Source organism: Chiloscyllium plagiosum, unplaced genomic scaffold (assembly GCF_037043375.1).
Source record: "Chiloscyllium plagiosum isolate Xiang-an unplaced genomic scaffold, Cpla_swu_hap1 HiC_scaffold_25, whole genome shotgun sequence".
NCBI classification, from domain to species: Eukaryota; Metazoa; Chordata; class Chondrichthyes; order Orectolobiformes; family Hemiscylliidae; genus Chiloscyllium; species Chiloscyllium plagiosum.
Genome location: NW_028270163.1, coordinates 38,496,006 through 38,510,096, shown reverse-complemented (window position 1 = coordinate 38,510,096; position 14,091 = coordinate 38,496,006). Strand labels below are relative to the sequence as shown.

The window sequence follows — 14,091 nt, the reverse complement described above, 5'->3', positions numbered from 1 at the left end:
ACAGGGTGGTGGTGGAGGGTTGTTTTTCAGACTGGAGGCCTGTGACCACTGGAGTGCCACAAGGATCGGTGCTGGGTCTACTACTTTTCATCATTTATATAAATTATTTGGATGCGAGCATCAGAGGTATAGTTAGTAAGTTTGCAGATGCCACCAAAATTGAAGGTGCAGTGGACAGCAAAGAAGATTAATTCAGATTACAACGAGATCTTAATCAGATGGGCCAATGGGCTGAGAAGTGGCAGATAGAGTTTAATTCAGATAAATGCGAGGTGCTGAATTTTGGGAAAGCAAATCTTAGCAGGACTTACACACATAATGGTAAGGTCCTAGGGAGTGTTGCTGAACAAAGAGACTTTGGAGTGCAGGTTCATAGCTCCTTGACAGTTGGGTCACAGGTAGATATTTCCTTTATTGGTCAGAGTATTGAGTACAGGAGTTGGGGAGGTCATGTTGAGGCTGTACAGGACATTGGTTAGGCCACTGTGGGAATATTGTGTGAAATTCTGGTCTCCTTCCTATCGGAAAGATGTTGTGAAACTTGAAAAGGTTCAGAAAAGATTTACAAGGATGTTGCCAGGGTTGGAGGATTTAAGCTATAGGGAGAGGTTGAACAGGCTGGGACTGTTTTCTCTGGAGCATCGGAGGCTGAGGGATGACCTCATAGAGGTTTATAAAATTATGAGGGGCTTGGACAGGATACATAGACTAAGTCTTTTCCCTGGGGTGCGGGAGTCCAGAGCTAGAGGGCATAGTTTTAGGGTGAGAGGGGAAAGATATAAAAGACGCCTAAGGGGCAACGTTTTCACACAGAGTGGTACATGTATGGAATGAGCTATCAGAGGAAGTGGTGGAGGCAACATTTAAAAGGCATCTGGATGGGTATATGAATAGGAAGGGTTTGGACGGATATGGGCCGGGTGCTGGCAGGTGGGACTAAATTTGATTGGGCTATCTGGTCGGCATGGACGAGTTGAACTGAAGGATCCGTTTCCATGCTACACATCTCTATGACTCTCTGACTCTGCTTGTCTGTGTAGTCTAATACAGTGAGAAAAATCTACATTTTTTAAGAACAAAAATTAAGTAACTCTACATACGGAGATGCAGAATAAAATATTTAATACTACAACCACTTCTTTTTGCATGGACCAAAATTCTCTCAGTACACTTAACTTCTGTATTCCATTCATAACAATGCTTTGTTTGATAAATAATAAAATCGCAGAAAAAAACTCAGAAAAAGAATTCAGTAACAGACAACAATGTGAGCTTGGATTTATATAAATCTCCGTTTCAGGAGTGGGTTGTATAAGACTCAGATGCCAACAATAATATGGAACAAAGATCATAAGGACTGCAGATACATGGGGAACAGTTCAGTCAACAGATTCCGCCCACCCATTAGTTGAAGTTTAATATATAGTGTTGCAGGAATATAAGGTGTTATATTTTGCTACCAATGTGCTTTGATCAGTTCAATGTCACTCAGTATCTTCATTGCAAAAATTAACCCAAGTAGCTGAATAACCATGAGAATTACACCAATTGCACCAATTGAATCTATGTTGCTATTAAACCAACTAGTGAGCTGTGACATGCACCCACGTAGGTAAATATAATTCTGGGCTGTCACTTCTTCCATATGTAGAGTGCCGAAGCCACACTGAGAGTTTATAACTGTGCCATTTTCTTGAGGATTGATGCAACATGAAGCAGGGGCTCCACACGCATGGACACCTGGAGAGCTGCAGTTAAAATACCTGCAAAAGGAGAATGTAAATCAAGCAATTTAAAAACATGTCATTTGTTCTGTTTTTATCAGAGAAAACATGTGTGATCTGAATTTGTTTCCAGTTTCTAAACGTTTGCGCTGGCTGCCTCTCTTTGCTCAATTGGTAATTATATAATGACTCTTGACTGTTTCATAATGACCAACAAAACTGCTATGCTACAGTCCACCAGAAAGAAACCTTGCTATGATATCAGACAGGCGGTGTCAATGGAATTATCTATGCTTACGAAGACTTCCGCTGACTTAATTGACAATATATCTTCACTAAATCTGTGGATATGAGTCAGTCTGTCTATTAACCCACGCTCATTTTCTGATTCACTTATCAGACATATTGAAGGATTGAAAGGTGATAAATGTTACCAAGGCATTGTCCACACGCAACAAGTCCTGGCTCAGGCCTCAAACTCAGAAAACAATGCTCCCACTTTACCATAAGATTTGCTGTGTGCATAAACAGTACCAACCAAAGTGAACCAAACATATAGCCATCAGGAAGGTGGTCAGAATGGTCCCAATGTGACAATAAGTTGCAACTTTATGGAAAGAATGCTTTTGAACTTTTGACATTTTAAAACCACCTTTGACATTGTGTTACACAGCCAGTTTGAAATCATCCTCTTCATTTTCTAGGCTACATAAATATGTGCATCATACATATTTATATCACAAGCCTTCAATTCTTTCATGGAATTTTGATATGCCAACAAAAAATAACTGGCAAGTGAATATTTTAAATATGGAAAAGTAAATATGATTTTTATTTTAAGGCTGCAGCATGTATCAAATACAAAATCAAAGGCACATCTATTTTATGGCACCAACTTTTTCATTATGGAACCATATAAACAGAAAATTGTCCTATAAATGTTTAATGTAAGAGCCACTAGTTTAGTCAAGAAGGCAAGTTTACTTTTTAATTTCATGAACTATTTTAAACAGCTTTCCTCCTTTATTAAGGTACAAATTGAAAGAATAGAACAAATTAAATGAAAATGATTTTAATAAACTTTGAAAAATTAGCAAAATATTATGGATGCTGGAAAGAAAATACAGAGAATACAGTGTGTGTGAACTCAGTTCTGAAGAACAGTCAATTCAGACTCAAAACGTTTCCCTTTCCACAGATGCTACCAGACCTGCTGAGTTTATCCAGCATTCTCTGTTTGAGAAACACGACATTATATTCAGGACTGAGGAACACTTTTTTTAACTGCTGCTTTTTTTTCTTGTTGAAATAGCACTAAGGTAGACATTTGGACTTTTAATTGACCATTATATGGCAGATATGCCATTATATGACAGGCATGTATCACATGATGCATTACATGTGACTGACACATGAGTCATATTTCATAGAGATGTACAGCACAGAAACAGACAACTCATCCATGCCGACCAGATATCCTAAATTAATCTAGTCACATTTGCCAACACTTGGCCCATATCACTTTAAACCCTTCCTATTCATATACCCATCCAGATGACTTTTAAATGTTTTAATTGTACCAGCCTGCACCACTTCCTCTGGCATCTCATTCTATACACGCACGACCCTCTGCGTGTAAAAGTTACCCCTTAGGTCCCTTTTATATCTTTCCCCTCTCACGTTAAACCTATGCCCTCTAGTCCTGGTCTCCCCCACCCCAGGGAAAAGACCTTGTCTATTTACCCTATCCATGCCCCTCATGATTTTATAAACCTCTATAAGGTCACCCTTCAACCTCCAACACTTTCTGAACGTACCTTTTGGCTAAAATATTTTCCATTCTATAACTGCTCTGCACATCCTTGGCTCATTTTCTGCTGATACTTCATCTTGAGCCATTTTCTTTGGCTGTTTGTGCCAGTGGGGGTTTGCAGTTGCTTTGCACTCTCAGGAGCAGTACAAGAGACAGGTGCAGATCTCTGACTCAGGCTGCTAAAAAACAAATTTGTGCAAGGATACATGCAGATATCTTATAGTAAGTGCCGTGGAAACATTTAAAAAAGTAGTGGGAGTTGTCGATTCAGCCTTATATATTTCCAACGATTTATCAATTTTTCTAACATCTCGTGAATTTTATATAAGATCACGTAGATCAGGAACAGAGGTTGAGAAATAAGGACAAAACCCTGCAGATGCTGGAAATCTGGAACAAACGCAGAGGACGCTGGAGAGACTCAGCCGATCTGGCAGTATCTGTGGACAGAGGAACACAATTAACATTTCGAGTCTGATATGTCTATTCTGTAGAGCTGAGTTCACACCTGTTGAGTTTCTCCATCATTCTCTGCTTCTGGCGTGAAGAAGGTCTTTTATTTTATTTAATAAATCCCCCTGCTGAAAGTGAGCATGACGACAATTTTCACTAGGAATGAAACTCTGCACAGAACTCTTTTGGCACAATGGATCTTCCATTATCTCGAAATCCGTACTAAACACAGGTTAGAACATTGGTCAGAATGTGTTGTAAATCTGGCTGTTAACCTACTCACATGTTTAATTGCCAATCGTGATAGGACTCGACCCCGCAGCACATTAACCCTTGTTGGATCTCGTTGATAATGAACCGAACATCGGGATCGTCCTGATACCTCTTGACGCCCAGGGTCATGCCGTTCTTCAGAAAGTGTTCGATTCTATCCCTCTGGGCGTAGACCACGATCCCGCCTATGATCTCCGCCGTCACGAACATGATGATGCCAGCCACGAAGAATTTCAGCAGACACTGGTTCTCCCTCAGGGCCCCCACGCAACCAGAGCAAGGAAAAACACCAACAATCAGTCCCACAACAACGAACGCCAGCATTGGGTCTGTGCTCAGAGAGCTGATGTTGGCCAGCTCCAGAGATTCTTTGTCTATGAGTCCCCAGACCCCGATCCCAAGAATCAGGTAGCCCAGCAATGTAAACATGAAGTTGGACAGGAACATCAGGTACTTGACACAGCCGTTGACTTTGTTGTTTCGGCAGTGCTGCTTATACTGCTGGCAGAGCCACTGGGGGCCGAGCTCAGACTGCAGATCGCTCTGCGTTTCAGCACCATCCGCTTGTGGACAGCGACTGCTCCCTGCCTGTCCCATCTCATCATCTTGGAGCCTGCCTTCCTGTTGAATTGGGGTGTAATGGGGAATAAAGAGATAAGAAAGGGATGGTCACTGCGACACTGGACTCACTAGTGGTCAGATATTTAGATAGGTTTCTACACTAGGAGCATATCAAAAAGCTGTGACTACAGGCAGCCCATTCAGTTTACGTGATCCTGCCAAAACCTGACCATTTCTAATTAACGACATGAGCAAAAACCGACATAACACGTGTCACCTTGTTTCTAGCAGTACACCTTTAGAAACACATTAAATAACATTGAATACCTTATTTTGTTTTGTTCATTGAATTTAGGAAAAGAGCACGTCATTACCCTACTATTTCCTTTTTGCACATTCATGAATATAATTTACTCATGCATTGTCTCCACACAGTCTGCCAGACAACATTACTCCATTCCAACTGTACACACACCTACACAACTGCTCATCCATTCATTCTAGTTACTCAATCATGCACACTGTCACTTACCTAGACATGACAGTGCAATACAATACAATTGTAAAAACTGAAAGAACTGCGGATGCTGTAAATCAGAAACAAAAATTGGAAAAGCTCAACAGGTCTGTCAGCATCTGAGGAGAGAATCAGATGCGTTTCGGGTCGAAGCACTAACTCTGATTGTGTCCACACAATAGAATTGTATATTTGCTATAATTTTAAAACTTCCTTTCACGTATACTATCCAAACTGCTGCCAGACCAGTTGTGTTTCTCCAGCACTTGGACTCCCTTAGCATGCTTGCATGTAATGGAGGGAATTTTGTTAGATTGCCACTTCTTCACGCAGTGCTGTGGAGCACTATGTTGTACTTTGTACTTCTTTTGGTAATTATACTTTCTGCACATTTTAGCCCAACACCTTCTTGTAAAACATACCTTGCATGTGTCACAAAACAAATGGCACTGCTTTATAGAGTGAGACAAGCCATGCTTTGTACAAGGTTTGCATGTTCCACTGAACCTGTTCACAGCTGCAATAGTTATTCCAGAATCAAGTACTTCTGCTGGCCTGGTTTGTCCAGAAGTGCCTTTCAGGTGGATTTTAAGGGTGTAGAGGCAATGGCCAGTTCCATAAGCCTTTCAGCTAAGTTGGCATATTGAAATCACATTCTGTACTTTGACTATGAATTGGTCAATCACTTCACCTAGCTATTGATGGTATGACATGAATGCAAGTGTGTGTATCTTGGCATTCAATGCAGTATAATGTTGATCATTTAAAATCTGAAAATCCTTTTATCAGGATCATTGCATCATTGTCAGAAACAAAGGAGAATTCTATTCTTAAGTCTTCAGTGCCCAAAATGGGAAGACATTTATCTGCCTATCATTCTTTTTCAGTTATATGATGATCCATAAAGTTTCTTTAACCAGTTGAAGCTCTTAGAGAATGTCAGTACATGATCAGACTATAGTGGGATGCTTCCCATCTTCCTTGTGCAACTTTTGTGCTTTCTAAAATTCCAGTGTAAAAATCTGTAATACAGTGTGATCCTTTTCTATTTTTTATATATTGATCTGTTAATTTTTGTTCATGTTGCTTTAAGGTTGCTGTTCCTTTAAAATTTGCAGATTTATGCCTGTAGATGGCATTGTCAGCAATTCCACTTCTGACATCACTGTGCAGTTTGTGGTATTCTATGCTATATACCACATGGACTCATTCTTGTTGAGACAAATGTCTTGAGGTTTATAAATAGCACCAGATATTTACATAGACCCACATTATCACAGTCTGGATCAAAAATAAAAATTGTTAGAAAAACACAGCAGGTTTGGCAGCGTCTGCGGAGAGAAATCTGAGTTAATCTTTAGGGTCCAGTGACCCTTCCTCAGAGCAGTCTGGATTCTGTGTTTACTGAAGTACTGTGTATTACATACACACAGCTAATTGAGTGAAGATACCACACTGAGTCCCTGAAATAGACAGAATGATTAAAGGCAAGAAGTGTCTTGTCTTTATGAAATCCTGCAGATTTATAGGAGTAGGATTATTCTCCTCATTTTTGTTAATTTATCTTTCAAAATATTTTGGTAAATTTCAAGTAAAGAGCATTCATAGATGGAATACTGTTACATTATCATTCATCAAAAATGCCTTAACTGTTCAAAGTTTAAAATCAACAAAGATTTCTCTGTTTCAGTCACTAGTGTATTTCTAAACGATGCCGAATAGGAAGATCATGGGATCATGTCCCAGAAGCTCTCTATTATAAAGGTCATTTGCAGAACCCTAAACTGAAAGATTTTTGTAGTTAGACACATTCAAAATTATGACAAAGTGAGGACTGCAGATGCTGGAGATCAGAGTCAAAAAGTGTGGTGCTGGAAAAGCACAGCCGGTCAGGCAGCATCCGAGGAGCAGGAGAGTCAATGTTTTCAGCATTAGCTATTTATCATTCCTGCTGTTCGAACGCTGCCTGACCGGTTGTACTTTTCCAGCATTGCATTCAAAATTATGCCATTTTACTTTAAAAAGCACATTGTCACTAATAAAAATGTTTTACTTTTTTTAAAACTTTTGAGGCTCTGCACCTTCATCTCTCTCAGGTTTTCTTCATTCACCCTCAAGTCCTCTCTCAGCAGTTTTTATCCATAAGGCCTATCTCCTGTGCTTTGAACCCACTTCAACTAAACTCATGACCATCAAACTGCCTTTCCTGATTGTCTTGTTATAAATGGTCTCGTTTTATCAGGCTTTCTCCTGTTTTATTTTCCAGATGATGCCATTGTGGCCTACTCAAATGTCAACCCTTGAAGGACCCTTTGTCCTAATTAATTAACGTTCAATGTCAAATGCTGCTTTCCTCTCCAAGAGCAGAGAACTTGCTTTCATCTCTCAGGTACACATTTATTTGTCCTGCAACTCTTTTCAATCTTTCTCATCTGGTTCTTGTCCCTTCCACAGCAGCAAATCAATTACCACAGTTATAAATGGTGATCCCTGTCACTGTGATGGATTATTCTTCCTTACTGCTCTGCAGTCTTCTACAATCAGTCATGCCATTCTCTGTCAGCCCATCACTCCTCTGTTGTCTAAGTCAGTGGAACAGCCATCTTGTGAGTTCCAATGCAACAATGGAAACAAACATAGCCAGAGCATCAGTTCCTCTGTGGTTCCAACACCTCAGGAGGTTTACCAAGGATCTATCCCCTTCATGCAAGTATTGTCCATCCTTGTGTCCCTAAGTATCTCTGTAATCTCCTTTGGCCCTTCAAAACCCCACACCTCATTACCATCTTTGCTGTTGTTTTTCTGACCCCCCGACCCCCCAAATGTTGTGACTCTCCTTTTGCCTCATTAATGGTGAGCTACTGAAGGGAGTTGCTCTGGAAATACTCATTTGCAAATTTCCACTTGGCCTCTTTTAAGAGTCTTCTTTGAAAAAATCTCTTTGACCAAATCTCTTTTTTGACACATTTTCTGAACTCTGCATTTTACAAGTATTTTCTACATATAAAGCATAATATAAAAGAATTATTATAACTATGTTTTCTTTCAGAAGTCTGGTCAGGATTATGCCTTGTTGAAAAAGTTAAAATCTTTTCCAAATCAATATCCTATACTTTATTACATTGAAAGAAAGGGAAAGGCTGGTAAAGAATTAAAGAAGTAAATGTGGAGATTGTTTCACAATTTATTGCCAAATGGTCATAGGAATTTTTGTTTATTAGTATGTACATTGATTGGAACAAACTTTTCAGCCTGTATTAATGTTGCATAAAAAATTCAGTAAACCAAAAACATTGCACAACCTAATGCTTCTCTAGTGGCAATTTGACAACTCACTCAAACAAAATCCAATTAGCAAAGACAAGCAGGGAATTTCTGATAGTTCCTTAATTGCCTTTATGTGGAATTTGTTTTGTTTCATTTTATTTGATTGGCCAAAACATTTGCTAACATATTTTTTTCATGTTATTACGTGTTTTACATTATTTATGCTACAGAATGTAATGAGCAAGGATCATAACCCCAGATCATCTCCGGACATATTGAACATTCAATTGTATTTGCATCTTTTACAAAGAGGAGATACAACCAAAAGGTTATTGTGGATGCAAATTCAGTGGTGGTCTGGAGAGGAATCCTAGAATTTCATACCTGAAGCTATCAAGAAAGCTTCAAAGGGACAAGTGAACTAAAAGATTAGATTAGATTACTTACAGTGTGGAAACAGGCCCTTCGGCCCAAAAAGTCCACACCGACCCGCCGAAGCGTAACCCACCCATACCCCTACATTTACCCCTTTACCTAACACTACGGGCAATTTAGCATGGCCAATTCACCTGACTTGCACATCTTTGGACTGTGGGAGGAAACCGGAGCCCCCGGAGGGGGCCCACGCAGACACGGGGAGAACGTGCAAACTCCACACAGTCAGTCGCCTGAGTCGGGAATTGAACCCGGGTCTCTGGCGCTGCGAGGCAGCAGTGCTAACCACTGTGCCACCGTGCCGCCCACGAACTGAACTGTAATCTGAACTGTAATCTCTTGTGAGTATCCCACAGGAAAAGTCTGGACAGGAGAAATATTTTGTATTTTCCCCTTTCAAGAATAAACAAGGACAATAGTTAAAAGGCCAGATACAACATTGGTCTGTGTGTGCTAGTGGGTATACAGTGCTTGTGTGTGCTAATGGGCTAAGGTACTCATGTAAACTAGTGTGGGCTAAAGTGCTTGTGAGCTGTAAAAATCTTAGTCAAAGAACCATCTGCTTAACACCATTCATTGCTAGTAAAGAATTCATTTGCTTTGAGTGCTGGAAGTCACTTTGTCAGCCAATTCAAAACGAAACGGGAAAATCTTGAAATTAGTCACTCAACTATAAACATTCTACAATCAAATTCCACAAATGACTCAGAGATTAATCAAAATATCTTTTAAATTTGCTTTTTTTGGACTCACCTCATTTCCAATCTGTGTGTTGTCTGCTACGTAATTATTTCTTCTCACATTTAGTAACTTATTAACTCACTCATTCATGAACTCAAGAAAGCCTGGTTAAATTGTTTCCATTTAAAACAAATTTATTTGGTCTGGGTGAAACATACACACGAGGAAAGAGATTTTTTTTTAATGAACCTTGTTGCATCAAATCCAGGAAGGTGAATGAACAAAGAAAGGGAGCTAGTTCATCCCTTCTTACCCAAGAGTTTGGCAGCTTGTTCTGTTTGGAACAGTAATAAGTTGGGGAATCTCACCCAGGGACTGGTCATATCAAGAAATAATGTACAACATGCAATAGATTAAAGAGAAGGGTCAGGCAGCTTCCCTGGAGGGAAAGCAAGCTGACATTTTGAGCCTAGATGACTCTTCATCAGAGCTGAAGTGAAGTGTGAAGTTCTGACAAAGAGTCATCTGGACTCACAATGTTAGCCTGTTTTCTTTCAATGGATGTTGCCTGACCTGCTGTGATCTGCAGCATTTTTTGTTTTCAGTTCAGAATCAAGCATCTGCAGTAATTTGCTCCTAGATTAAACAGAAAGTGATTTATAAGCAAAGCTAATGATAAACCATGGATTATTGAAAGAAAAAAGGGACATTTATATAATACTTTATCACAACTCACAGGCAGTTCCAAAATTACTTCATGCACAATTAATTACTGTGAATGATAGTAACTGTTGACATACTGTGTACTTTGCAATTCACTGCCACAGCATTTGAGGTACACAGCACTCTCTCCTTATTTTATTTGATTGTGGGATGTTGTCACTGGTTAGACCAGCATTTATTATTTAAACCTAATTGCCTGGAAGATATTTAAGAATCAACCACAGAGTCACATTTGATTCAGATTTTATTTCCTAAAGGACAGTAGTGAAATCTTCGCACAAACTTTGAAGTAGTGAACCAAGTGGGATTTTATGACAATCGACAATGGTTATATGATTGCCATTAGATTAGCGTTTTAGTCCAGACTTTGACTAAACTGAAATTTCACCATTTTCCATAATGGGCTTCAGGCCCATGTCCACAGAACATTAGTTTGGGGTTCTATGTTACTAATCCAGTGACATTACCAACACACTGCAATTTCATACTCATGTAATGACTGTCACACTGGCCAAGGTCTTCGTGTCCTCGAGTGGAGTTTGATTTCATAATCTTCTAAATCATTCTGATGAACAGCTGATGACCGAAAGATTCACTATGATGTTTTCAATTAATTGCAATATATCCACTTTTCAGATCCTCATTTCAACATGACTGACCATATAACTAATGTACTGACCCATACCTTACCCATTCTTCAGAAAATTACACTAAGAAAAATGGGCTTTCAGTCTTTGGAAACATTCTTTCACAGCTGTTTTTTAAATGTGGAAATTTCTGTGCATTGAGATTACTTCCACATTCATAACAAACTATAACTTGAAATTGTGAGGCACAGATATTAACAGTAGATATAATTTTATTGAGACCCAATATTTGAGTGAACTCACAATGCCATCATACATTGCAATTGTCTAAGCAAAGATAATCAAACATGACTTCTCAAGGAGATAATGTACATATTAAACAAAGGAGACCGTACTTCTATGTCTGTTGTCAATGTCTTTTATTTGGCTGATTAATAAATGGCATTTTTTTCAAACTTTGTAAACTGTATTTTCTTTCTTTCATAGCTTTTTTCAATGACTCCTTGAAAAATCCAGAAAGTTGTTATGATGAGAGGTTATTTTGCTGAAAAGTTAACTTCACTTTCTCTCCAAAGATGCTGCTCTTGTCGAGTATTCCCACCATTTTCTAATTTCATTCCATAAGGAATAGTGTAATTCTATGAAAATTAAGATGCTTCCATGGAAATGATACTAAGCATTCACGCATCAAGATGGCATATCATTATCAAATAATCACTTATTAAAGTTATCAAAGTTATCATTATGATCTTTTACCTTGAAAATCAAAGGACTGAGTTCACCCACATCTCCCTTCTTGATAAAAGGTAAACACTGGATCATTTTCATCATGAACTGCACAATGGATCTATTCAATTTCTGGTCAACGTTAATGGAAAGTTTTCACAAAAAGTCAAAACTGTTGTTTCACCAGCAATCAAGTGAATCAACGAGAAGTAACGAACCCAAAAAAAAAGTTCCTGAATCATGTGAGAGTCACAGCCAAGCGATTAGAGGGGAAGATCTAAATCTCTTTTACTGAAAGCCAGTCTTGCTTTTCCACAGTGTCCATTGTGTTAGAGGGGAGGATCTAAATCTCTTTGCAAAAACAAGACTGGCTTTCAGTAACAGTGTCCATTGCGATTAGAGGGGAGGATTAAACCTCTTTTACTGAAAGCCAGGCTTGCTTTTCCACAGTGTCCATTTTGTAGAGACTGCTGATGATTGGTCCGCAATGCTCTGACATAAGTTCACACAGGTCAAAGCAAGTTACTGAAGTATAGTTTGCTGGAATAGTCCAAGTTTAATTCCCTGTATTTTTCAAACTAAACATTCAGCACGTAATCATTCATCTCCAATATCATGCATAGTTACTATCATAATATTATCCAAATTATCATGCATAAAAAAATGTGAATTTCTTGATACCTCACTGAGGTAAAGTGCCTCTTGATTGATAATTCCAATGCAGCCAGTTTTGTATATTCCATATGGGTTGCCCAAGCTCGTCAAGTGATCATAACCACTATCTTAGGTCAGTTGTGTACTTTTTACATCCCTTGTTCAACTATCAACATTTCCCACAGAAGTTTTGATCACATAAATAATCAGCTACCTTTGTGGGATGGTCACATAAATAGCCAGCTATGTAAAGTCACAGACCAGATTTACCATCATTTCAATGCTCACCTCCAAGGCATCTAATATTATTCAGGATCTTCAGATGCATTTAAAATTTTAAATGCCAGTTTGATTATGCAGTTTTTGATACTGAGATGTAACAGAAAATTGGCCATAATTTTGCATTTAAAAAAAAATTTGCTCAGACTGTCAGGATACATTTGTATTACAACAAGAAATTTCCCTCACCTCGTTCAGTGTCCTAACTGAGGACAGGCACATCTGATTTTTCTTCCCCAGCCTACTCGCACGGCGCTATTGCAATCTTGGCACAAGCTTTGCACCTGCAAATTGAGGAGGAAACATGCTTATGCTCAGTGATATAGCATGAACTTTGAGAAAGAAGCAAAGATGGTGAATGTCTGATGTAACAAGCTTTCACCCCTTTTCTGCTTTGCTTTATTTGGTGAGTGCCAATTCTCCAGAGAAAGTAAACAGATAAATCCCCCAAAATCTGAATATCGCTCACAGGGCTCACGTTTAGTCAGCCCTGCACCATTCTGTTTACCCTCACTATCCCTCTGAGTTATTTTAAAATTTGAGTCGAGACAATAGAGGAGCATGTTCCATAGATTGTTGACTGATTGCTATTCTCATCTGAATTTAACATAGGAAATGAAAGCTCAGGTTCAGCAAAGTCTGCAGACTCAGCTCATGGACTAACATAGAGAGGTTCTTTGCTGATGATTGCACAATATTCAGCACCATTCACAACACTTTAGACACTGAAGCAGATGGTGTCAAAATACAGCAAGATCTAAATAATATCCATCCCACAAATGAATAACAAAACGTTCTGGACAAAATAATTTGTAATAAGAGTCAAATGTGACATTTGTAATCTTACTCCTTAGCAAGGGTTACAGGTAGTAGGTGTTGAATTTTCTCTTGCTTGAAATATCTATCCTTTTTTGTATTCTTTGGTTAGTCCTGACTCTCTATTTTTTTGTTCATACAACTCTTAGGGGTAAGACAAATTGTGTATGACCGATGTTTCTCTTCTGCTAAGTTGAACTAATAATCCACTGCCTTCTCAAACCTACAGACAAGACATACAACATCCACAGGTATTCCTGGGAGCTCTTACCATACAAACTACAGAAGACTAAAAATTCCCATTCTGGTTTCCTGACATATGTGGATCCCATGGGTCCATCCTTGATCCATCCCAAATCTTGAAGTTAAGATAATTTGCATATGGTGACTACTATCTACTTGGGATTTGGTGGATTAGGAATGCTTGTATACTACATTGCCTCAACATAAATTGACTAACGACTCAAGCTGGAGATCTTTGAAAAAGTCATTGCAAGACAACATTTCATAATTTCTACTTTCACGATTTCAAATGGTCACTCCAATGTCAAATACTATAGGAGAGAAAGCTAGATGACCAAT

At 38.8% G+C, this 14,091-nt stretch overlaps 1 protein-coding gene across 1 annotated transcript; it reads right to left on the bottom strand.

The window, feature by feature from the left end:
- Positions 1-1,112: 1,112 nt before the first annotated feature.
- Positions 1,113-11,889, bottom strand: tspan10 (tetraspanin 10). Its single transcript, XM_043714790.2, has 3 exons — positions 11,791-11,889; positions 4,274-4,884; positions 1,113-1,763 (listed from the first exon to the last, which is right to left on the bottom strand). Exons 1-3 carry the CDS (start codon positions 11,863-11,865, stop codon positions 1,457-1,459), a joined length of 993 nt encoding a protein of 330 aa, XP_043570725.1. The 5' UTR covers positions 11,866-11,889; the 3' UTR covers positions 1,113-1,456.
- Between the last annotated feature and the right edge of the window lie 2,202 nt (positions 11,890-14,091).